Raw genomic sequence first — 24,141 nt, 5'->3', positions numbered from 1 at the left:
AGATGTTCTCTATTGCACAATGCTTACAAATTCCTATAATATATAAGACTTACATTTGTTTTACTTTTCCATTGTGTTCATTCTGGCACACGGGGGCACACATATCGCTTATAAAATGGAGTTTGCTGAGAGGGACTGTAAATAATTCTTGGTTGCTGGTGTTTGCTATCCACTGCACCAGCCTGGAAAAAGCATGTCATGGCACAGAAGGGAAACAAATAATTGTAAATGAAGATCAATACTTAGTTACTGGGAGCAGCTGACCAGACCACAGGTTAAAATATCTTCTCTTGCTCCGCTGCTCCGCTCGTCGCACCGGTAGGTGCTTCGGAAAACTAATAATGGATTTTCCACTAACAGAGTTTTAGTGAAGCACTTTCCCCATGCAAATCACATACATTTCTATTTTTCACGTAACAGCAGAGCCGGCGCCGGCCCCGGAGGCCGCACCAGCAGACAGTTTTAGACCGATATGTTTACACAAGTCTGCAAAAAAAGGCCATGCCGGCTCGAAAGTATGCTTCTTGTCTTCATAGTCCAAATTGTTTGGAACTCTATGCAATTCGTTTTGTAATGTCTTTCAACTGATGCGCATAACAAATAAATTATGTTTAATTGTGTAGAGTTTAGATAAAGACGTGTGAGGACGCAATTGTGTTGCAAATTTTACATTACATGTTGGCAGTATCAGGAGTCGCCCTGCTGCTCTAACAAACCGGATACAGTATATACAGTTGGCTGGGCCTGTCTTTGGTCGCCGCTGCTTCATCATATGTAAGAATTTTTTGATTGATTTTTATTTAATTGTACGTTCTCATACCTTAATTGAACGCTTGTGGGTGTATAGTCGTATTTCACGAAAGAACTGTCACGTAAGTTTATTCTTTGCCCATCTTGGAGACAAATCGCGAAGGTGTGACAGATAGTTAGTGCCCTTCGCACTTCACTCCTGGCCTTTTAAGGTTTGTTGAATGAGAACAAGAGCACAATAGAACAGACGAATGGATATGTTGCTTGAGCACTGGCAAGTCATGGAGTGCCACTTTCTCCTTTTCAAAGACACAGAGCTGAAAGACGCAAGACGTATGTTTTACCACTTCTCTCTGGAGTTGGTATGGTGAGGTTAATTAATCAACAGAACATTTTGTGCGGGGTAGGATGTTCTAGTTTAAAGCGCTGATGCACGTTCGTTGACTGTGACACAAAATCACACTGTTTTTCACATTCCCCAGTGTCGAATATTCTTTCTCTGTTTGTGCCTGGAAATGAATCAAGATCCGAAGTGTGTTAAAGTCTGTTTGATTCATCATGTTATTCTTATTCTAAGATGTGTATTTTAATTTTGTTGAAACGTATTGTAAGAGTTTAGTTGTTGATTATTAATTGCTAGTTATACAATCTTGTCCTGTCATGGTAATATGCTTTTATTCCGAATTATCATAAGCTTTCATAAAAGAATTGCTTTAGATTAAGACCACCCATTTTCTTTGGCATTGTTTCTTGTCTTTTAAGGCACCTCCATTAGCTTCAAGACACAGTTTCTACAGGTTTGAGAAATATCATGGTATCCAAGAAAAACAATGCTACCTCTTCCAACAAGTCGAAAGCAAATGCTGGCGAAGCAGCATATCTTCAATCGCTCAATAAAGAACAGCTGAAGCGGGAACTGAAACGTCGTGGAATAAAGACTTCGGGCAGCAAAACGGAATTGGTATGGTTTTGAATGTTACAGTATTTAGTGACTTGCACAAGCTTGTAAGCACAGTTTTTTTTTGTTTTTTTCTTTTTCTTTTTTGTGTGCAAGATGAATTTTCACTTCAGTATTTGTTGGTAGTTTTCCCTGCAGATCGTAAATTTGTGAAATTGTACACCAAGGCTGTATTTGTCATGCTTTGTAGTTTTCTACTGAGTATTGTTGGATTACTGAGAGAAGATTTAAATGTAAGCAAATGTAAAACAGTAAGCTTAGTACTGTGATGTTGATATTGCAATTTGTGCAGTGAGGTCAGGTGCAAAGTTTGAAAGTGTTCAACACCTCTTCTGATGATTCTCTTCTTTCTCCTCAGAAGTTATTTTTCCAAACAAGTGGCCCTCTTCTTTAAAAATGAAGGAAATCTAGATCTTTTTCTACTTGGAGGCTCAGGCAGATTATCAAGGTATAGAGGGAGAACCATGTTATTTCTGGCAGCTTTCTTTCTTTTGAATTATTTTTTAAAATTGTAGATAAGTTTCAATTATTGAAGGTAGTGGAAAGCTATATTAGAGAGAAAATTCACCAGTAAAAGTTGCTGCAAGTCTTAGTGGAAGTCTAGTAATACAAAGCTAGTTCACTTTGTATATTATAACTGATCACGTAGTTGGGATTTTTTTTTTGTTATCTTTAGTTTTTCTCTTCATAAGTTATTCTATTCTATTGATTTTTGAAATGGGAGGTGTATGTTTCATTTGTTAGGTACCTTACAGTTTAATTTTAAACTGTAGTGGTACCTGCTCCATAATGTCAAACTGCTTAGGAAAATGCTCAGATATAATCTTGTAGTGTTTGAAGTCACGTCTTTATTCACTCAAGACTCGAGATTGTTTTACCAAATTGCTGGTTTGTCATATTTATTTATTTCTCTCTAGATGTTCTCTATTGCACAATGCTTACAAATTCCGTCTAGCAAAACTCATCTTCCTCTGTGATAGGCTACTATTCTCTGGTTGTAGTATTTTATCTCACATTCACTCATCCTCCCCCCCTTTCCCAAACGCATCTCCTCCCTTCCCTTCCCCTCCCCTCCCCTCCCCTCCCTTCTCTTCTCCTCCCTTTGCTTCCTCTCCTCTCCCTTCCCTCCCCTCTCCTCCCTCCCCTTCCATCTTCCTCACTGTTGGCCCCATCTGCTATCAGGTCATCTTTCACATGCCTGGCATGTTTATTTCTTGCGACCTTTCATCTTGGATGGTGTTGTTCACCTCAAAGCCTGTTCACTATTTCATGATGAAGGAATAAATATTGGTTATCACTGGTTTTACTGGAAAGTATTTTTAGATTTGACTACTTTGATTGTAGACATGTTCCCAGTATGTATGCCAGTCAGTCGACAAGTGTCCTGTGACTATGTAGTTGTAGAATGTGAAGTTGAGGAAGATGTTGCTTCAACATCTGATGTAGGTATTGTTTGTTTTGTGCATGTCTGACTTCAAAAAATTAGCGTAAAATAGATTACATAGTTAAGCACTTTATGTTGATTTAAAAAAAAAAATATGACTCCTATTCCTTTAAATACACCATTAATCTTTCATTTGTAGATTTGTTCACTCTTTTGTACATTTGCATTTTGCTTTTCTATTGTTGCTATTATTATTTTTACTATCTTTACTCGGTCATTTCATACAATTTCATGTGTTGAGTTAAGTTGGATGAATCTATGTACCCAATTAACCCTATGCTAACTTCTGTTCAATCAAAATTTTGTGTGCTTGCATCAAATATCCTGCACTACATTTCGTCATATTTTGTAACACCCTCATTAATGTATGTTTCAGCTGCAGCGGTTGTCTCACAATATGTCTGCTCCACTGAAACGGAGGACTGATTCTGTACCAACAAGTCCTCTTTCTTCAGCTAGTTTACCAGAAAATCACCATAAAGCGAATGGTGATAACAATTTAGTAGGAATGATATCCTCAATAGATGAAAAGACTCGAGAGCTGGAGAGAGAGGAGCGTGAGTCTTTAGTTTTGTGGAGACATCCATTAAAGACCCTAAATTTCTTCTGCTGTGAGCTATGGATTAATATTTACACATATGCACATACGTAAGTATTCACAATTATCTTGTTATATATGGTTCTTTCTTTTGGTTTTTTACACATGTAAGAGATCTCTTTCTTAACTTACAGACTTTTAAAACACCGGCTCACAGTGTTTTTAACAATCCTAGTCAGTGCAGCTTTCTATGTGCTCTATGTCATTCCGGGTCCTCATCAACAGGTAAAGATTGAAACTCACTTTTCCTGAAATGACTTTTTGATGATCAAACAACTAAACGTTTGGCTATATTTTAACAGTATATGCAAGCTGGAAAATCTGAAATATCCTGGTGTCTATACTGGGTTGGTTTAGGTGTGCTGTCTTCGGTTGGCTTGGGAACCGGGCTGCATACATTTTTGTTGTACTTAGGCCCGCACATTGCAAGTGTCACCTTGGCTGCTTATGAATGTGGAGGTCTGAATTTTCCTCAGCCTCCATATCCCGATGAGTAAGTATAATTGACTTTCAAAATGTGCATTAGCATCTGTTTTTTGTTTTTTTTTAATGTGCTGCAACTAACTTTTCTTTGTATTTTTAAGGATTGTGTGTCCCTCAACTGTGGATCCCAGATGGGTTGCAAGCATATGGAACATTATGAGCAAAGTCCGTGTAGAAAGTTTCATGTGGGGTGCTGGAACTGCATTAGGAGAACTCCCTCCTTATTTCATGGCACGTGCTGCTCGGTTGTCAGGATATGACCCAGATGATGAAGATGATCTAGCAGAATTTGAAGAGCTTCAACGAAAAAAAGAAAACCCAGAGCTGCTGGTGTGTTTGTGCTACTGGACTTTGTGTTGAATTGCCATGCATGCTAGCTAACTGTTCTCATTTCTTCTCATTCTCCGACAGAGCACTGTTGACCGCTTGAAGCTCTTTGTGGAAAAACTAGTCGAAAAAATTGGATTTTTTGGGATATTGGCATGTGCTTCGGTAAGCTGTAACTCCTTTTTCAAACAACCAGTATTTGAGTAAGCAGGATTGTACTTTCAAACCGTTCTTTTTGTTTTTCAGATACCTAACCCTCTCTTTGACCTTGCTGGTATTACCTGTGGTCATTTTCTTGTCCCATTTTGGACATTTTTTGGAGCTACTCTCTTAGGGAAAGCAGTTATTAAAATGCACATTCAAAAAGTTTTTGTGATAGTTGCATTTAATGAAACACTTCTTGCCAAAGCTGTAGATTTATTAGGGTCTGTACCTGTGGTTGGACCTAGACTACAGCAGCCTTTCTCTGCATTCCTTGTGAAACAAAAGGAACGTCTCCATCGCAAAGGAAGTGAATCACCTTCAGGATCGGTAAGAATTGTCTCTTAAAGTTTAAGACTTTTTTGAAGTCTTTGCTGTTATTCAATCTAATTTTATTTTTTAAATGCCATTTCAGGAAGGAAACTTATTATCAGCAATCTTTGAAAAGTTTGTTGTGGCTATGATTATATACTTTGTTGTTTCAATTGTGAACTCTCTTGCACAGAGCTATCATAAACGACTTCATTCTAAGTCAAAGAAGACCACCAAGAAGTCTAAGGACTAACTGTGCCAATGCTCATTTCACCTTCTTTCTCTATATGATTTTTGTTGTGGATTAAGGTTATCAATGAATATATTTTTATTTTTGCAAGGTTGTGTATTCATAGAGGTTTTGTACCCATTCCTCATTTTTACTTTTTTTGTGATCTGTGGAGTAGAATTTGTGGAATTCTCTCCAAAATAAGTAGGAAAGTTCAAAGTAGAGTTTTCATTATATTAATGATGATTTTGTGTCATACTAATATAAAAATAATCAATCTAAATATCATATGCCATTAGCCCAATTTGTCTTAGTTGGGTATTGTAACTTTCATTTTATGTATGAATATTATTTACCCTTGGGGAATATACTGGCTTTCTGGTATACTTCTTTCCAGGAGGTCATTTTTTTTTTTTTTTTCGTTTCCAATTATAATGTGAAGGCCAGACAACTGGAGTTAATATATTTTATCTAGTTAAGGTATGTTTTGTTTTTATGTGAAGGGAAATCAGATGGTAAAGCTACCTGGTACAGCTACAGGCACCAAATTTCAATCGTAGATAAAATACGAAGACCAAGGTTATATACGGTGAATAACAGAATGGGGACTATTTTATATCAATTTGGGGATTACATTATTGAAAGTGAAACTATTTTGCTTTTTCGTCTCCAGTCTTTCAACAAAATAAGTTTTTTTCTCAAAACATTTTTTCTTAAAGAAATGTAAAATATTTTGTAGTTAGTTAAAATGCATCTTTGAAGCAAGCCTATTACTGTCAATCAGAATCAGCTTGAGACTGAGGTTCTGATCAAAATTCCTGTTAGGTCTCTGAAATATTCAGTATGGCTTGCAATAGAGTGCCTTTCTATGATGAAGTTTTTCTAGTCTGACTTAGAAGTGTAATGATGGAAACTGTTTACAGTACTTTATACCTGTTGGAAAGTAAGGCAAGTAAAATATCATCCATTAGCAAGATCCATCCATTCAATCATTTCAGAAGTGCTTATTTTTGTAAAGAACTCTCTCTGAAGTCTGATTTAGTGAGCATTCATGCATTAGTCAGTCAGAGTACTGTAATTTCCAGGAGCAATGTATTTTAATTGCTACACCATTTTTCATTCTGCTTGATGTGGACTGATCTTTGTTTATGGGGGTCTAAAAAAATAAAATTGAATATTTCTTGCTGCCTTATTTTGAAAAAGAAAATTTTTATGTAATCTAATGTGCATTTCAGTTTCCATGGATGTATAATTACACCCTACTCGATGCTATGTAATGAACATTTGATAATGTCTTGCTATGACTTGTGATACAAGTTGTTTCTTAGTTACCCAATTTGTAAATAAGTGTGCAGAATTTCCGTGTTTGTAGATTTATCACTGTTGTATTAAAACAACTATATATTGTGAAAGAGATATCGGATTGCGATTTTGTCAATATTCCAGAGATGTTATGATAAATTACTCGTGAGTTCCTGTTTGAGTATCATCTTTTCATTCCTGAGGAATGTTTGTATTTTTCCACAAAGTTTGCTCAAAGTCACTCATTTTTGCAGCAATGCAATAATCTCTTTGCTTTACTTCTGAGTGAAGTGGTGCTGATTTTACGTTTTGTTCTTGTACTGCTTGTTATGACTGTCCCTAAAGCTTTGTGAGATGTGTGGTCATTGTTTTCACGAAAAAGACAGTTTGTGTTCAATTTTTACAATTATCAGTTCAAAGACAGCACTTTTAACAGGTATGATATTGCTAAGACCATTTTTCAGGAAAGCCCCAGTGTGCTTGGTTGTATTTATCTCTTTCATTTGGTGGAATGTCTTCCAAATATTCTGAATTAATTATGTGTAGCTTCCTTGGTGTTGAAGTGGTTTGTATGGTTGCTGGTTCCTGTATTTTACCTTCGACTTTCAATTATTTGTACACTTATTGGAAAATTGGTGTTGCATATCTTTTAAGGGGGTCATAACTTGGCCAGTTTAGTTGCAAATTCCAGTATTTGAGTGTGTATTAAAGTTCAATATTAGCATGTTTCTCCATGCAATATTGAGTGTATCTTCAGTGTGACTTTAGTTCCTACTAGAAGTTCAATATATTGCTTTTCGCAATGAGGTCATTGCTCTGACCATAAATAAAGCAAGTTGAGTGCATACAGTTCTTGTACTTGTGTTCTTTGGTACAACTAAGAATCCTTGGGTCCGCTCCTTCCATTACTCTTTCCTACCTGCTGCGTTCATTTAGGTCATTTTAGTCATAAGTATACTTTATTTACAAATTTCATTTAAAGTTTTTGAACATTGGGTACATTAACAGACCTGTAATTGATGCTAATAAGACACTTACACTTACACTTGCAATGGAGTGAATAATCCAAGAAGCCAAAATCTGTTTGCTAAAATTTTGCATTATTGGACAACATTCAAGAACTACCTATATAAGTGATCTGCGGCAATGTTGGAAGCAATTTCAGGCTCCCATCTGTCTCCATTGTCAAGAAGCTTTTCTTTGTTGTACAACAATTCCTCATGAGTCTCAGTTGAGAATTCAAAGTTGGGACCCTGGAAAAAAAAAAGAAAGAATAGTCACAAATGAAGCATATAGCATGGGCAATATTAATTTCTGCTAGTGGTTAAAAATGTCCGTGCGTGACGCGATTTGTGGCCGAATGAGAGGCACTACGTTGTTTTGAAATACATGTCCAGAATCACAATCTCAAGATCTGGTCATGTCTTGTACAAATCCGTAGCATTTCTCAGTAACTCACAAATTGAGTTACCAATGGACACCAGTCTCTGGAATGGCCTAGTGATGAAAATTATGTGACGAATTTACCTCAACTATAGCATCAACAGGACAAGCTTCTTGACAAAATCCGCAATATATACACTTGGTCATGTCAATGTCATAACGAGTTGTTCGCCTGCTACCATCTGCTCGTTCCTCAGCTTCAATTGTAATTGCCTAAGCATAAAGAGAATAGTTTTAGTTTGGCTGAGTAATTGCTACTTTTCTAAATGTAACTGTACAATGAATATACAAACCTGTGCTGGGCAGATAGCTTCACACAATTTGCAAGCAATGCAACGCTCTTCGCCTGAAGGATAGCGTCTCAATGCATGTTCACCACGGAAACGGGGACTTAGAGGCCCTTTCTCGAACGGATAGTTAATAGTTGCAGGCTCTCTGAACATAACGCCCAACGTAAGGCCAAAGCCTGTGAATCAAAACACTTGCTAGACATTGGAAACTTGATGTCACAAATATATTGGGCAGCTTGATACATACCAACCAGAATTTCCCTCATCGCCATAGATGACCATGCATTGTCCCACACAGACCCCCAGTCAGTTTTAATCTCAGGTGTACTAATATTCTTGTACGAGTTCTGTGGTGAACTCGCTGAAAGCATGCGAACAAGGACAGTTGGCCTAACAGGCGAGATGCCTGAAACAAGACAGAAAAGAACATAACCTAAAATTGTCTAGAGCTCTTTCTGGCACTTCTTCAGAATCATGAGTCCAGAAGTCGGAATTCAAATGGATAAGAGTTTTAAGATATTTCTGAAAATGATAAAATATGAAATATATGAACAAAATAGTGGTAAAAAAGGCAATGGCGAAATATTAAACGTCGGCAGCGGAGACCAAGCAATTTGGATCAAAATTGAAAGCAATATTGTCTGTCACAGTGCCTCTCCACACTTATACATTAAATGAAAGTTGACAATTCCAAAAAATTCATAAAATATCGCCTTGACTTTCCCTTATAGCGAATAACAACAAATCTACCTGCTTTAGCGACGGAAAACAACTTGACCGCAGTCGCCATGTTTTTATCTACACACTGCTGAGTTGAGAGTGAGTGAGTGAGAGAATAGGTTGAGACGGAGGGAGAGTGGGAAGGGTTGTGACGTGACGTAAGGTTGAAGAGGTGGACACAAGCAATGAACCTATTATTTCTAAGACATCCCTAGTTTCTTTATCGGAATTCTGTCTGCGTCCATTCAAGCAATAAATATATCCCAATCTTTCATGAGGCATGCTTTTTGTATACCGATAAAGAACAGAACATAATAGCGTGTAGCACCAGCAGAAGACGTTTGCGCTCGGTTTCATTAATGAAAAATTTAGGAGGGGAAGGACTTCCCAGGGTCTTCGAAAAAAATCTACATTTTTAAAATTTTTACAACCTCTGTTATGTTCCCCAATCAGGTTGATACGGTTTCAGTCAACACAGCAATGGCGTAGAACTTCCACAGAAATTAATTGAGCAACAACACAAATGTACAATTTCATCCAACAAAACATGGTCTTTTTTTTAACAAAGTTGTACAGTACCACCTAAAATTGTGTACTTTTGTCGAAGAGACCCAATAACTATCTCACACGATGGACACGGACATTTGCCAATATGTACGAGTTCTCTCCACTTCAGTTGGACTAAGTTGTTGAAGATCTTTCTTGACTCCGGGGGATTAATCCGGGGATTATCACCTTTGCACAATAGAAGCTTACCGTCAGCTAATATGTTGTCCCCTGGTTCTAAGTGCTCTAAAAATTTACTCTTAACAGTGGCGAAATTGTCCGATGCCTTCCCTACAAAGCCTTCAGATTTGTAGCAAATGAACCCTTGGGGAGTTATGCCAATGAGGTACTTCGAATTTTTTGATGCTTGTGGTTCGAAAAAGGCTCACCTAATGCTTCCAGATTAGGCCTCTCACAAAAAATTTCTAAACAATCTATGATGACTGACCCAGACTTTCCAAATGCTTCTTCAAAGGTCAGAGGCATAGCACCTCTCTATTCGGCCAAAAGACGCCTCTCTTAAGCCTACTGTACAGTATCCCTACAGTGGAGTTAAAGATCCGAGATGCTGTCTGTTCAGACACACAAACTCTATAGGCTAGATCTGTAAAGAACAGATTCAGCCTTAGCTTCATCATGGTCAAGAGGAACTGCTGGAACTTAGTAAGAGAGGAGCGGTTTGTGACAGGAATATAATCACAAACAAAATCAAAAATGAGGAGGAGATCATAGCTTGGCAGTGCAGTGTAAAACTTTGCTGCATCATCATTCTCTTTAAAGAACTCTTCACGCAACTCAAGGCAGGAGACTTTTTTCTCAAGGCTTGCAATTCTATTGTTGCGGTTGTCCATGTCGATTGAAGTTGTGTCGGTTTGCACTGAAACAGATCTTATTTTTTTTATTTTATTTTGTATTCCAACATCTCTCTTATAGCTTAAAGTCTGAGTTCCAACAGTTTGACTTCCACAAATAAACAAAAACACAGAGTCAGTCACACTCGGGTGCTAGGGTCACGTGACCATTAGAGGATCTCTATACGCCCCAGTGTTGCGGGTTTGCCTATTCCCGCCATAGAGGCGCCATGGTCCCTGCCCCTGCAGCCAGCGAGTATGCAATCCCGCAACTCTATACCCCTCCCGACTCAGAGCTACACAGTGAATGAACATCGTAAATTCAAATAGTCAAGTAACTTGATATGCTACGAGACCCTACAGACCGGCTTACTAAAGCCGCATTTGTTTACTTCCTTCAGGATGTGCCCTTATGCAAACTTTAGACAGTTCCTCGAATGGAAGATTTGGTCGAATCTTATCTCTTTTCGCTCCCTCAACGTATCACAACATGTGCTACCCGGTATGTTGCACTAATTTTTGTTCTTCTAGCCCTCTTCCGAAAATAAATTAACGTGACCCATCCCTGCAGATACGCCCCAATTTTATTTCTATTGTCAGATAACGGACGATGGCGCGGGCACCTGGTCCGACAATATCTGCCAGCAAACCAGTCGTCCATTTGTTTTGTTCTAACACGACCAGGAAGCTCCCTTCGTGCAATCCGGTATTATGAGACGGCCGTTTAACTTCCAAAGACAATTTTTGCCTTTTTCTACAGCAAAATTTTCAATTTTCTATCTTTTGCCCGGGCCCGATGCGCTCGCAGAGCTGTTTTTGCCCGCCACCAGATTAGCAAGGTCGACAGCTCGTGGCCACCGAGTGCTGCGGCTCGCGGCCTCTCCGCCCTCCACCACCCTGGTCGGGGACCTGGTCAGGGACCTGGTCAGGGAAGACATGCTCTCGGCCTCGCTTCCCGATCTCATGGGACTGCGGTCGGAGGCGGCGCGTCCCGCATGCGAAGCTTGGCGGCGTTGGACGTGATGGAGGGCCTCGGTATAGTCGCTGCTGCCGCTTGCTGGCGGACTGCTAGGCCTGAACACCGTGGAACAGCAGGTGAGCCAGAATGCACGAGGTGGTGCCCTTGAGACGTTCACGTCCTGCTCAGGGCGCGCACCGCTGCAGCCAGCGGGCTGGCCCGCCGCCTGCTGCTGCACGGGGCCGTGGGGGCGCGCCGACGGCGGCGTTCGGCGCGACGACGAGTCGGTACTGTCATGAGGTCGTCGCGAGTCGTGAATGCGGGGCTGTTTTCTTCGTCTGTTTGCCGTCTGTCTCGCTGGCACACCCGCGGGTGGCAAGCTCGGAGGCGGCTAGGAGTCACCCAGCCCCAGGTCGTAGCCACCTGCCGGACACCTTAACGGTCTCCCGGTTCACAGAGTGCGCTCTGCTGCACCTCGCCACGGCTTGGTAATGAAGCATTCCGGTAAAGCTGAAATGCAAAAGAATACATGGAACAAGAAAACGGAAGTCGCCACCCTGTTATAGCATGGGGATTTCCGTTTTCTTCTTCCCCGCATTCTTCTGCATTTCGGCTTTACCAGAATGCTTTATTACGCGCTCCCGGCCTGCTTGTCGCGGTCCTCGTGGAAGCTTTGGAGCTGCCGCCATCGAGCCGATGACGCTGCCGATGGACTTCCCTGTCACGCCAGCTGCATCGGGCTGTTTGCGCGCGGGACAGATGCCCGCTAACGCCCGTCTGCACGGCACCCAGAGACTGGGTGGAGAGATTGCGACAATTTGTCAATTTATTCAAGCAGGTGATAAGGTGATGTCATACAGCACAAGTTACTATTTCGCTGTTTTTGATGCAACGCACGTCTCTCCCCAATGCACGACCTTATCAGTACAGTGACGGCGCGTAGATAAGTTCCGCGTATAACTACAGCGCCCGTGCCCGTGGTCGGTAGCCTTTTCTACCCGCAGCCTCCGTAACGATAGGATGTCTCTCAGGTAAGACCAACAACACACTCGATTGGAGGGAACGGACACTTACACATACTAGCTGCCACCACAAGAGAATTTCACCGAATCAGGTCGCTTTATACCCAGGTGGCTGATTCCCCCGTGCACTCCGGTGCTACTTATGCTGTAGCGCAATCCAACGTCAGGTGGGTTGCCTACTCGCTCGACCCGTCAGGCGCCATGGTCAGGGGGCGATGGCCAAGCCCGCCCATACGCCTGCGTGCGGTACAGTAGTATGACTACAAAAGTGCGCGGGGCGAATCAGCCACATGATAATGTCATGGTTGATATGCACGGAAATGGGACCAGCAGGCGGCAGGTAGTCCTAGACTACATACACACCCTCTCCGTTGCAGCGCGACCCTCGTCCGGAGTCCCTCCCTTCTGCAGCAGCATGAGCTGGAGACGGCCGTGTGCCGCGCGTTGTGCTGCGACCTCGCCGCCTTAGAGAACCTCGACCTGGGCGCCGAGGTATTCAGACTCGCCGATCCAAAAGTGCCTCTTTTCCTTCTCGTTTCCTCGCACTAAGTGTCCGTTTTGAACGCGACATTTCCAGAAGTCTGGCGCCGCTTCCGAAGGGTACCTCTCGCAGTGCGGCAGCATGACCGTCAAGGCCGTGGTGAAGGGCCGCCCCCACACGCTGCACCTGTTCGTCAAACGCGAGAACACCAAGGAGGTCGTCGAGGGCCTCGAGGCCTTCCAACGGGAGGGTTTGTTCTACGAGTCGGTGCTCCCGCACTTGGACAAGGCCTGGAACAACGTGAAGGTCAGCCGGGTGACTGCTGAGTGAAACCAGTGAAACCCGCCGGCGCCGGCAATGACCAAAACTGTGACTAACTATCCGCCGATCTGACCTCACAGGCGGCGGAGTCCGACGAGCACGCCGCCAGCCGCGTGGGTGCCGCGGCCTTCCTGGGCACGGACTCGGTGGTCGTCATGGAGGACCTAACGCGTCGAGGGTACAAGGCCATCTCGGATTGGCAATGGAACGACATCCCTTACCAGACGGTCCAGCAGGTGCGTGTCGTTGTGAATGCCACCGCGCCACCCGTGGTGGTGATGTATACCGTCTCACTGTTTTCGTCGGAGGGGGAAAGGGGGGCGGGGGCGAGGGCTCGGGTGACTTAGCGTGGAGTGTGATATGTTCCCTAAATACCTGGGTATCGCGGGGGTGATTGCCCAGATAAGGCCGGCTGCACCAGACCACATGGCACCTGGTCTCGTTTGCAGACAATGGCGAAACGTATTTGAATAGTCTGAGTAAGTAAGCACAACTAGTCCCTCGCCAAATATTTGTCGGCACCCGACAAGTTCAAGTTTACTCACGTTACACGGCCGCGTCCTTGGGAGCACTCGTTTGGGGCCTGATGATTCGTGTCTGTTGGCCAGACCCTGCGCGCGCTGGCGCGCCTGCACGCGTCCTCGCTGGTGGCGGAGCGCGTCTGCGGCGTGGACTTGGCCGCCGAGGTGCCGGAGCTCATGGAGGAGAACTTCCTCACCCGCCGCCCGGGCATCGTCGGCAGGAGGATCTTCGACGTGGCCAGCGACCTTGTCGCCCAGTACATCTTGCCGCGCATCTTCTCCAGGTTGGTGGACGGCCCAAGAGCAGTGAGGGGACGCGGCGGGCCCTGCTGGGGGGCGCTCCCGGCCACCTCCCGGTAACATTATGTCTGCCCCGCCAGGCTCAAGGTGCCCCAGACGGCGTTTGAGCTGAGGCGCCTGCAGGACCTGACTCGAGACATCTGGACCGAGATGGACCTGCCTAAGCTGCGGGAGCGGGAGGCGGTGCGCGCCATCAGCAACGGCGACGTGTGGCCCAACAACGTGCTCGTCAGGCACGACAGCCAGGTAAGGGAGGGACCCTCCGGGAGGGAGCCTCCGGGAGGGTCGCCTTTGGAGGTGCTGTTTGGTCAATCGCTTCTCCACTGACGACCGCGGCGCTCTTCCGCAGGGGCAGGTGGCGCACGCCATCGTGGTGGACTTCCAGATGGTGCACCTCGGCCCGCCGGCCCTCGACGTCGCCATGTTCCTGCGGACGTCCATGCGCCGCGCGCACCGGCAGCGGAACGAGGAGAGCCTCGTGAGGGAATACCACGACGACCTGGTGCGCTTCTGTCAGCAGCGCGGCCTCGACCTGAGCAAGGCAGGTGTCACTTGACGGTACACGCGAGTCTCGTTGGCGTTATGGTACCGGAACTAATTTTCCATCCGAATCGCCCCAGGACTTCGGCTGGGAGGACTTCAAGGCGTCGCTCGCGCGTGTTGAGCCCGTGGCGAGGGGCATCGCGTGCGCGTACAACCCCATGATCCGGGGCAACGAGGCCGAGATGGAGGAGACGTTCAAAGAAAGCGCCGCGCGCAGCGCCATGCTGCTCGAGTCAGCCGCACGCGCCGACATGATCTTGCGCTGGATGGAGAGCGACGAGGCTTACCTAGAGCTCATGATCGAGATCGTGGAGGACGTACTGGGGCTGCCCGCCTCGGCCTCAACTAAACAGTAACTCGCAAACATACTCCTCGTAGACTATGTGATCCGTATGATATATGTGACCTACCAAAGAAAGTTCTAAACTTCGTTGTAGTCCCTTTGTTTTGTCTTTGTCCTATAATCTCTAGAAATATGTAATAGGTATAGAGTGAGAATGAGGAGGATGTAACCAATCTCATTGGAAAAAATTACAGAAAATAGTGGTTTCGAGTGCACTAATTGTATTAGTCAACTTATTCTCCCAGAAACTGAGATGAGCAAAATAAACACGTTTAGTATTTAAGTCAGAAAATTAACACAAAAATTACGAGGTCAAGTACTGATGAAATCACTAAAAGATTTCGTGCAAAGCAAAATATGAGACAAGTTATTAAAGGTATTTCCAAACATTTTGTTAGAATTGTTGCCTTTTTATATAAATACCTTATTTTTAATAAACTTAATTTAAATGGTATTGTTAATAATACCCTAATGGTGAAACGCTCTAAATTTCTTGTTTGATACCTGGAACAAACATAAAATGGTCAGCTCAGACTAGTAACAGAACAGTGGGATTAGTAATGGCATCTTGGTTGGGTGCGGGGTGGGGCCTTTCTCAAGATGGGGGCGTGTCACTAATATGGTATTTACCTGAAATATTCCAGTTCTGCGTGTTGGCGTAACGGGAGGTTGCCTGCGGCTGACTGAAGTTGAAGTCCAGGTTGCCCTCCAGGATGAGCTCCTGGCGCACCACCGCATCCACGTCGCAGTTGAGCGCGCTGTCCGCCGACAGGAGGGGCAGGCTGCTCAGGCTGTCGTCGCAGCAGTAAGCAGCAGGCCCCCCGCGCCCCCCGTGCTGGCATGCGGGCTGGGAGGGGGTCCTCTGGTAAAGGGGAGGGGAGGGGGTGGCTTGGTATAGGGGTGATGACGGGTTGGACACCACCTGGTAGAGGGGCGACGAGGGGTCGGAGGTCAACGCGTAAAGAGGAGACGATTGGCTGGAGGTCACGTTGTAGAGCGGAGGGGATGGCTGCGTCATGTAGAGGGGCGAGGAGCTGGTGGAGAGAGCCTGGTAAAGTACGGGTGACGGCTCTCGCGAGACCTGATAGACGGTGGGGGAGGGGAGCAGCAGAGGGTCAACGGGGGGCGGCAGCACCGTGGGCAGCTCGTACGGCGGCGGCGAGCCATAGGAGTCCAGGCTGCTGGCCGGGTGCAGGATGGTGGGCAGGTGCTGGAACTGCGGGGGCGAGGGCGGCCGCGACGATGGCCGCGAAGACGGTCGCGACGACGGCCGCGACGACGGCCGCGACGAGGAGCATGAAGAGGGCCGCGAGCCCGACGACGGGTAGTACAAGTTGGCCTTGGGGATGGCGTCCTCGTGTGGCAGGGTCGGCAGGTTCTCGTAGTAAAGGTGGTGGAAGCCCTGGTGGGGGCTGGTGCCCAGGACATCAGCCTGCTGGTGCAGGTACGTCTGCGGGCCGCCCAGAGCCATGTGCCTGTCGAGCCTGCTGGCGAGCTGGTCCGCGGGGCAGCCCGACCCCGGGGGCGTTGCGTCTACCTGGGGGGCGTCGGCCTGAGCTGCGGCCTGCTGCTTGGCCGCGCGGAGGGCCTCCGCCTTCTTGAGCAGGCGGCCGCGGCGCTCCGCCGTCATCTTGGAGGTCTCCATGGAGGCGGCGCGGCGGCGCGTCCGGCTGCCGCGGCCGGGCTTGGCGTCCGGGTCCACCGTCCACCACGACGACTGGCCCTTGTCCTCGTTCTGCACGCGCACGAAGCGGTCCAGCAGGGACAAGTTGTGTCGCACAGAGTTCTTCCAGCCCACCGAGCTGGACGCGGCCGACGCGGGCGCGTTGCTGGACGAGGCCTTGAAGTACGGCACGTTCTCCTCCATCCAGCGGTAGATCTGCGCCAGGGTGAGGCGCCGCTCCGGAGAGGACATGATGGCCTGCGAGATCAGGTCGGCGTAGGACGCGTTGCCCCAGGCGTTGCGGGGCCTGGAGGACGACGAGAAGGACGATGTCCTCGAGAATGGTACGGGCGGCAGGTCGTCGTCTTGGGGCACCTCCGCGATGACGTCCATGGCCCGAGGCCGCGCGACCACCTCATGGTCCGGTGGCGGGGCGGCCGCGGGGGTGGGCTCCGGCTCGGGGCGCGGGGGCAGCCGCGGCCAGGTGTTGGACCTGGCGCGAACGCGGGGCGCGAGGTCGTCCTCGTCGTAGGGATCGGGGTCCTGGGCGAGCAGGAAGGCCTCCGCCATGGTGGTGAGCGTCGAACACTGAAACAGGTGGGAAATCGATGTATCAACGACTGTCAAAACGTCGCGGCGCAAGGGGCGCAACCCGCAAAACCGCAACCATGATACATCTGATTGGTGCAAATTCAAAGCAGAGGACAACAACCGAGGGGTACACCACTCTTAAAAGTAGGTGTACGCGATTAAAAAAGTCAAGAAAAAAGTCAAGATAAAGTCAAAAAGTTATTTGAAAAGTCAAAAAAAGTCAAAAAGTCAAATAAAAAGTCAAAAAAGTCAAATAAAGTCAAAAAAAGTCAATGAAAGTCAACGAGAAGTCGACGAAAAGTCAACGAGAAGTCAGAGAAAAGGCACTGAAAAAATCAACAAAAAGTCAACATGCGAGTGCAATATCTGCCTGTAAGAGGCCAAAAAGCTACGGAACTGTGATTGTATCAGAAAGTCCTAGATCACTGTCTTTAAAAGAGGGAGAGGGGTGGGTGGTGGGTGAAGTGAGAAAAATAAAATAATCGGAATTCATGGGATTTCTTTACCAAAAAACGTAAATACTGAAAATACCTTGCTTTTCTTACTTAGGGGGTGTACTCTGATGACGAATTTTCTTCTTATTCGATTCATGCTACAAATAGTACCAAAAAGTCTTGGAAAAACCTTATTACTAGCCCAAAAATCACAACTCTCCCTTATTTTAAAAATATAGCAGCGAAAAAATCATAAAAGTCAAATAAATTTGATCAAAAAGTCAAAAAAAAGTCAAATAAAAGTACAAAAAAGTCAAAAAAAGTCAAAAAGTCACGGCCCAAAAAAATCGACTAAAAGTAGGTGTACGCCCAGAATCGGAGTGATGTACCCCTCGACAACAACACAACACTAACCTGCTCGCTGATCGAGAGGGGGGAGGTGGCCCTTTCGAGTGCTCCAGACAGCGACGAGGAATGCAGCTAAATTATGATTTTTATCGAGCCGTAATCAGAATCTTGTCACAATCACGCATCGTCCGTGCAGACGGCGTGTTGGTCGCGTCGCGGACACAAACTGACACTGACTGGCGGGCCGGCGTGTGCGACGCACAACACTAGGCAGACGACGCGAGACTGGCGGCTGCTGGCGGCCCGGCAATGCAAATATGGCAACATGGTGATGGCGTTTGAGGCCGGGGGCGACAGGTACCTGAAACTTCGGCCCCCCACACTCGAGCCACGGCGAAAGGAAGGGAGTGCTAGTGCTCCCCTTCAAATTCGTCGGAAATCCTCCCAGCGGAGTTCCCCGACGTCCATCGGCCGTCTCGGGAACTCCCCCTCGTAGCACCCAGCGCCGGCCGCAGGGGGACTCATGCAGCTCTGTTGGATGAGGAGTCGATGAGAGAAATCCACTGCCCGACTCACTTATCGCAAGGTCGCTGTATAATGCAAACGCCTCTCTCGCTCTCGCGTCAAGTGAATCGACAGAGGGTTTGGGAACGTGGCCGTCACTACACCCCTTCCTTCCGTCTAGTAGTCGTGGTTCAACCGAGGGAGAGGAATAGTGGGTAGACCACACGTTCCTGATTGGTCGAGTGTTTGTTGCTGTTAGATCATCCCTGAAGTGGGAGGGGCCGTTATGGTGGATTTAGCCACACTATAGTCACACCAGCTTAAGGCCGCGACTGAAAAGGCACAGGCCTTGACTAGAGCATGGAATCGAGTCACCGAGCATTCCCCCCCCCCCCCCCCAAAAAAGCGGTTCCCGCCCAGTGCTTCTGCTTACAAGAGCGTGGAAATGGTAAAAGATTAAAACAGTGTTCTTTAATACTCCTTTATTTTCTGCCATACAAAACTTCACAATGCTCTGCATTTATTTGAGATAAATTTTTAAAACTAATATATTAGCTTTACTGTGACATAGAAGGTATTTGGTAAGTCATGACAAATTCTTAAAATCTAATAGGCTAACAACAGTTTGTACATGTACAGCTTTGGCGACATTTGCTCCATTCTTCCTAAACTGACGTCATTTGAGCGCCTGACTATCACAAACTTCATGCATTATGACCTAAGAGTGCAGGGTGTTTTGCTGTGTATAGGCTGCTGTGTTGTGCTTTTTATCAGCACATAGGAAATATTTAAGTTCTGACAAAATTGATCAACAGGTCTAAGTAAAGCTGCGGAACAGTAGTACACTGAAAAAAAGTAAGTCATCCGCATGGTTTCTCTATCCGCAAAATCTCTTTATCGGCATGATTTCTTTTTAAAGAGTGGTACATAACTGTTTCGTAACTTTTTATTTTCTAAAAGGGGCAAATTGTATGTGGAGCTTATACATTGGCACTCAACATCATAAACATTATTTTGAAAGAACAGTTTTGTTTCTAGTTAAGTGTCGATCGGGAAGCAAATTTATGCTGAAAGTGGGGCTTCTTTACTGACTTGAAAATTATTTTAAGCTGATGGAATGTTGTGAGATACCGTGACTCTCTAGAAATGGTATAAAAATGTAAATTTCATATCTGTCGGCACAATAATTGTGTCAGTAAAGTTTTGTGAGAGCATCTAACAAATAATAAATTCAAATATGAAATGAAAAATTACAGAACAAGATTGATTTGCCTTCACAAATATATGTACACAATATACTACTATCTCAATTTTCATTCATGACCTGCACTTGTTCTCCATATAAACTCAGATTGTTTTAAAATTCTCTAACCATGAAAATAGCTTACCAAGGGCCTGCCTAACAGCAAGCTATCTAGTTGAGACATCTCTATACTAATAGCATTCCTCACATCAAAAAGGCTTCTCATTCACACCACCAAAATGTTTTCTCTTTTGAATTAATGTAAGGTTAATGAATGAAAGTAAACTGAGGAACTAGGCTTCTTGTAAGACAGTGACAATATCAATTTTGTTGGGGCGTCGAGCGCAGGAGTACTTAATGGAAAGCACACATGCATTCCAGACGCTGACTCTTTCTTAAACTAATGCCACATTAACACCAGTTAGTTGAAATGCATATCAAACTTGTATAAATGCACATCCAACTGTTGACAAAGGAAGAAACCCACTTAAAGTGCCCAAGATTGCTCAGTGCTTATTTTTTTTAGCTGGGCTGGATGGGGTTTTCTCATCACATCCTTCCATCCATCCCTCTCTTATTCTCTCTCTCACTCTGTTGGATGCCTGATACCTTTAGTACCACAGAAAATAATAGATATTGAACAGCAGGGCAACACACAGATGATTTGCTTTATCAAAATTTAAACGCCCGAACGAAACCGATAGCGTGATGCCAGCAGGTAAATTTTCTTTTCCCTGGTTCCAGTGATGCTGTCATTTTAAAGATTACTCATTCTTCAACATTTCTCTCTGCCTAAGCAGGCGAGGTTGTGGGGGTGCGGGAAGGGACAAGCACTTTCGACGTACGTGGTCAGGTGCGCGGTGCCTTTACAGCAATACAAAAAAATCGTGGACGGGTGTGCTATGCGCGTGCTGTCCGGGTGGGCGTGCACGTGCACGGGGTGTGCGGGGGCGGGGGGCGTCGGGCTTCGCCAGCCTTTGGCCGTCGGACGCCGTTAGAAGCGAGAGGAAGAGAGGGTAGAGTAGGGGTGGCGGGGCTCGCGGCAGTTACCAGGAGGGCTCCCGCGCGCACCCTTAGCGCCCCAGCACCCTGTTCAGGAAGTACGGGTAGAAGTTGTGGTGCTGGTGGCTGACGAGCGACCGGCTGCGATTCGGCCTCGGGGGCGACTGAGGCTCGGACTCGAGTCCCTCCTCGCCGTCCTCCGACTCGGGCTTCATGTTCATGGACAGCAGCGGCGCCGGGAGGTGCTGCCGCCGCCGCTCCTTGGGCGCCTCGCCGTTGGCGCCGTTGGCGGGCTCGGGGCGCGCCGTGGACGCGGGCGCCGCGGTGCTGGTGGGGTGGTACGCCGCGTGATGGACCGCGGCCGTCGACGAGTTGTGGGCAGCGGCCGTCGTGGCAGTGACCGACGCCGCCGTTGGCGCGGCCGTGCTGGCAGAGAAGAGCGCAACCGTTATTATTGTTTTCACAATGATTTATCAATTATTTTAGCTGCCGAGGTATGCTCATTGCTTACCTGGAGGTGGTTGTTGGAGAGGCGGTGGTAGTCGTGGTGGTCGTGGTGGTAGTCGTGATGGTGGCGGCGGCCGGTGCGCCCGACTCTGGAGCAGGCGGGGCTGTCGTCAGCGTCCTGGCCTTGCCGCCGGGGCCGGCCATGGACTCCCTTAGGCGGATCTGGGAGACCGTTGTGGCGCTGGGGTCGGCGGTGGTCGTAGGCGTGGCCGCGCTGCTCGGGGGCGCGGGGGTCGTGGTCGTAGTCGTGGTTGTGGACGTGGTGGTGACAGCGGCGCCCGCTATGGCTGCAGGGAGGCCATCCTTTTTCACCGGTGGCCTCCGCTCCACGCGCCCTCCGGCAGGCAGTGACAAGAAGATGGGACTCTCCTTGGACAGCTTCGCCGCGGACGCAGGCGCGCTGGAAGCAGGCACGCTGGACACAGGTGCGCTGGAACTGGAAGCAGGTGCGCTGGTCGCCGCTCGTGTCGCCGGTGCCGGCTGGGCGGTGGCGGGGGCCGTCCTGGGCTCGTCCAGAGGCACGTCCACCAGCGGCACGGACTTGATCAGCGGCGTCCGGGCGCTGGACAGCTCCCGGATCATGAGGGCGTCGTCGAGGTCGTCCGCTGCGTCGCCAGCCTGCAGAGCACGAAAGGACACCGTCAAAGGACTGCAAGTGCTCTGGGGACGCTGAAGTGCGGAGCGTTGACACGGGTTGACACTTACCATGTGGTGAGTGAACTCGCTCTCGTCTAGTTTGTTGTCCGAGTCGGTATTCACAGCTGCGGGGACCTTCACGAGATCTACTGCGGGAGCTAGCTGGGATGCCTGCTTGTCCTCCTCGTCCTCCTCGGGCACCACGCCGCCCGTGGAGGTCGCCTTGTCGACGGGGTCCTCGACCTCGGCCACGGGCCTCAGACTGGCGGCTGCATGCCTGGCCGGGGCGGGGGTGTCAGCCACCCTGGCGGGCGAGGCGGTAGGCGCGCGCAGCTTGAGGGGGATCTTCTCGGGCCGGAAGGGTTTGGCGTTGGCAGCAGCCACCTTCTTGGGGAAGCTGGGCCCCTTCTTAGCCACGATGGGAACAATGATGGGCTGCAATCGAGACGAACAGGTTAGGCTGAGGGTCGGTGGAAGTGAGAAGATGCCGTGGCTGGCGTCGTGGTCGAGGTCATCACCTTGTCCTCAGGCGTCCAGGCTGGCGCCTGGGGAGTTGCAGTCGACGCCGCGGCCGGTGCGACTTCCGGTGCCGGACTGGCCTTCCGGTCATCCTTCTGGTCATCCTTGCGCGCCACGATGAGCGTGTCGGCTCGCGGTCCCGGGGTTGAGGAGCCATCAGGCCTGGGCGTGCCGGCCTGGCTGGGGGCCGCGGCGCCCGAGGACGTGGCCGCGACGGCGGGGCTGGCGCTGACGGTCTCGAGGCTGGTCGGCGGCTCACTCGGGCCCTCGGTGCTGCTCGCCTGCAACGTCACGAAGAAGAACATTTCTCATGATTCGTGATGCCGTCCCGGGTCACTCCTGGAGACTGGAGGTAGGTACTCACCGGCACAGAGGTGTCGACGCTGACGTCCGTGGTGGCCTCCCTGGCGGTGCTGCTGGCACTGGTTGTGGCACGGCGCTGGCGGGTCGAGCTCTGGTCGGCGGGGGTGGTGTTGGCTGACGTCTCTGGAGCAGCACAGCCAGGCAGGCCTCGTTAGCGCCACAACTCCACCCGTTTCAAACCACCCCGCCCCACCCCACCCCCTGCGAGGCGCACGCCGGAGATTAACATTCCACGTATAATGACGACTGGTCCTCGAGCTTGCCTGGCGTGGCGTGGCGTGGCGGGGCGTGGCGGGGCGGGGCGGGGCGGGACGTTGCCGACCTCGGCACGCGTTACCCAATCATGCGATGTAGATCTCCCCCCCACACAGTCAACCCCCCTCTCCCGTGAAAACTGTATTTGGATGGGTTGCTAATGAATTTCCTCAGGGCTCGAGTTTTGGCACGACTCAACACCCAGAGAGTACGCTCTACTATAAAAACAGGCATGGGATCGTACCCATACTACGTGACCTATTTGGGGGGAGGGGGAGTCAGGCCAAGTATACTACGTCCTATCCTTATAACATAGGTTAGGTAGGTCACGGAGGGGGGGGGGGGTGTCAAAAAGTGGCCAAAAGTGGTCACGTAGTATGGGTACGACGACCCCTACGTGCGTGCTGATAAGAAGTTCGGCCACCCCAGCTTCACTTGTGAGTGGAATAATGATAAGTTATTCCGCCGCGAAAATTTAATCTACATCACCTCATGAATGCTATACCGCGCGTTCGCTCAGGGCGTCGTAACGTAACTTGTAAGAACGCATAGCACCGCAACATAAAATTGCAACTTTAATGGGTTTTTTAATCGTTGTTGGAAATTTTTCAGTGCTCTCTCAAAACGATTTTATAAAGCTGAGACCGCTTTCAAGAACGCTTTGAAAATTAAATTTTTACTTGCTCGCTTTGAGCGTTTCCGTTACGTGCTACGTTACGACGCCCTCGGGGGACGTGCATGCTTCACCAGCACGCGGACTCCGCCACCCCGTGTCCGCTCACTCACCCGTGGACGCCCCCGTGGAGGTGGAGGTGTAGCCGTCGTCCGCCTCCGGTTCCGGCTGCTCCGACTGGTCCGCCGGCTCCGCCTGCTCCGCGTCCTGCCCGCTTCCGGGCGGCATGCCGGAGCCCGAGCCCGAGCTGGGGCCGAGCGTCGCGTCCTCGTTCATCATGTTGTGACAGTTGAGCTGGGCGTACAGCGCCTCGCGCGTCTGGAACCAGCGTAGCGTAGCGGGGCGAGGGCGGCATTAGCAACGGAATATGGATGGCGACAGAGGATTCCAGGGGCGTGTGGCGCAGCTGTCAAATCAGGAAGACGGAAGAACGGGCCGGCCTGGTCTTCTTAGCCCCCCC

The 24,141-nt window shown here is 48.0% G+C and overlaps 5 protein-coding genes across 13 annotated transcripts in view; 2 read left to right on the top strand and 3 right to left on the bottom strand.

The window, feature by feature from the left end:
* The window catches only part of LOC113213835 (vacuole membrane protein 1), an 8,671-nt gene extending 1,215 nt beyond the window's left edge, over positions 1-7,456 (top strand). The window contains exons 1-10 of one of the 9 annotated variants that reach the window (XM_052271893.1): positions 1,571-1,711; positions 1,835-1,941; positions 2,067-2,156; positions 3,529-3,800; positions 3,885-3,975; positions 4,053-4,243; positions 4,335-4,563; positions 4,645-4,725; positions 4,807-5,091; positions 5,177-7,456. In XM_052271893.1, coding sequence (XP_052127853.1) covers positions 3,550-3,800; positions 3,885-3,975; positions 4,053-4,243; positions 4,335-4,563; positions 4,645-4,725; positions 4,807-5,091; positions 5,177-5,326 — 1,278 coding nt within the window. In that variant the 5' untranslated portion in view covers positions 1,571-1,711; positions 1,835-1,941; positions 2,067-2,156; positions 3,529-3,549 and the 3' untranslated portion in view covers positions 5,327-7,456. Of the gene's footprint in view, positions 1-726; positions 873-939; positions 963-1,282; positions 1,712-1,834; positions 1,942-2,066; positions 2,157-2,838; positions 3,151-3,528; positions 3,801-3,884; positions 3,976-4,052; positions 4,244-4,334; positions 4,564-4,644; positions 4,726-4,806; positions 5,092-5,176 lie in introns of those variants that run through there. The other 8 variants (XM_026433032.2, XM_052271894.1, XM_052271892.1 and 5 more) reach the window with 8 other exon arrangements.
* Positions 7,457-7,544: 88 nt separating this feature from the next.
* Positions 7,545-9,251, bottom strand: LOC113213837 (NADH-ubiquinone oxidoreductase subunit 8). Its single transcript, XM_026433041.2, has 5 exons — positions 9,088-9,251; positions 8,585-8,743; positions 8,341-8,513; positions 8,132-8,260; positions 7,545-7,857 (listed from the first exon to the last, which is right to left on the bottom strand). The coding sequence occupies exons 1-5, from the start codon at positions 9,125-9,127 to the stop codon at positions 7,726-7,728; spliced, it is 633 nt and encodes a 210-aa protein (XP_026288826.1). The 5' UTR covers positions 9,128-9,251; the 3' UTR covers positions 7,545-7,725.
* Positions 9,252-12,297: 3,046 nt separating this feature from the next.
* Positions 12,298-15,162, top strand: LOC113213843 (uncharacterized). The gene is made up of 8 exons (XM_026433049.2): positions 12,298-12,443; positions 12,812-12,926; positions 13,012-13,221; positions 13,317-13,472; positions 13,845-14,041; positions 14,138-14,303; positions 14,407-14,598; positions 14,678-15,162. Exons 1-8 carry the CDS (start codon positions 12,433-12,435, stop codon positions 14,954-14,956), a joined length of 1,326 nt encoding a protein of 441 aa, XP_026288834.1. The 5' UTR covers positions 12,298-12,432; the 3' UTR covers positions 14,957-15,162.
* Positions 15,145-18,788, bottom strand: LOC113213842 (forkhead box protein O1-like). The gene is made up of 3 exons (XM_026433047.2): positions 18,046-18,788; positions 15,574-17,194; positions 15,145-15,447 (listed from the first exon to the last, which is right to left on the bottom strand). The coding sequence occupies exons 2-3, from the start codon at positions 17,174-17,176 to the stop codon at positions 15,428-15,430; spliced, it is 1,623 nt and encodes a 540-aa protein (XP_026288832.1). The 5' UTR covers positions 17,177-17,194; positions 18,046-18,788; the 3' UTR covers positions 15,145-15,427.
* A 162-nt stretch (positions 18,789-18,950) lies between these two features.
* The window catches only part of LOC113213840 (mucin-19-like), a 151,693-nt gene continuing 146,502 nt past the window's right edge, over positions 18,951-24,141 (bottom strand). The window contains exons 5-10 of the mRNA XM_052271888.1: positions 23,795-23,999; positions 22,755-22,876; positions 22,390-22,671; positions 21,941-22,306; positions 21,240-21,853; positions 18,951-21,154 (exon numbers count right to left, since the gene is read on the bottom strand). Coding sequence (XP_052127848.1) covers positions 20,800-21,154; positions 21,240-21,853; positions 21,941-22,306; positions 22,390-22,671; positions 22,755-22,876; positions 23,795-23,999 — 1,944 coding nt within the window. The 3' untranslated portion in view covers positions 18,951-20,799. The remainder of the gene's footprint in view (positions 21,155-21,239; positions 21,854-21,940; positions 22,307-22,389; positions 22,672-22,754; positions 22,877-23,794; positions 24,000-24,141) is intronic.

The sequence above is a fragment of the Frankliniella occidentalis genome, unplaced genomic scaffold (assembly GCF_000697945.3).
Source record: "Frankliniella occidentalis isolate FOCC.00 unplaced genomic scaffold, Focc_3.1 Scaffold178, whole genome shotgun sequence".
In the NCBI taxonomy this organism is placed as follows: domain Eukaryota; kingdom Metazoa; phylum Arthropoda; class Insecta; order Thysanoptera; family Thripidae; genus Frankliniella; species Frankliniella occidentalis.
The sequence above is the reverse complement of the archived record's forward strand: the minus strand, read 5'-3'. Positions and strand labels throughout refer to the sequence as shown.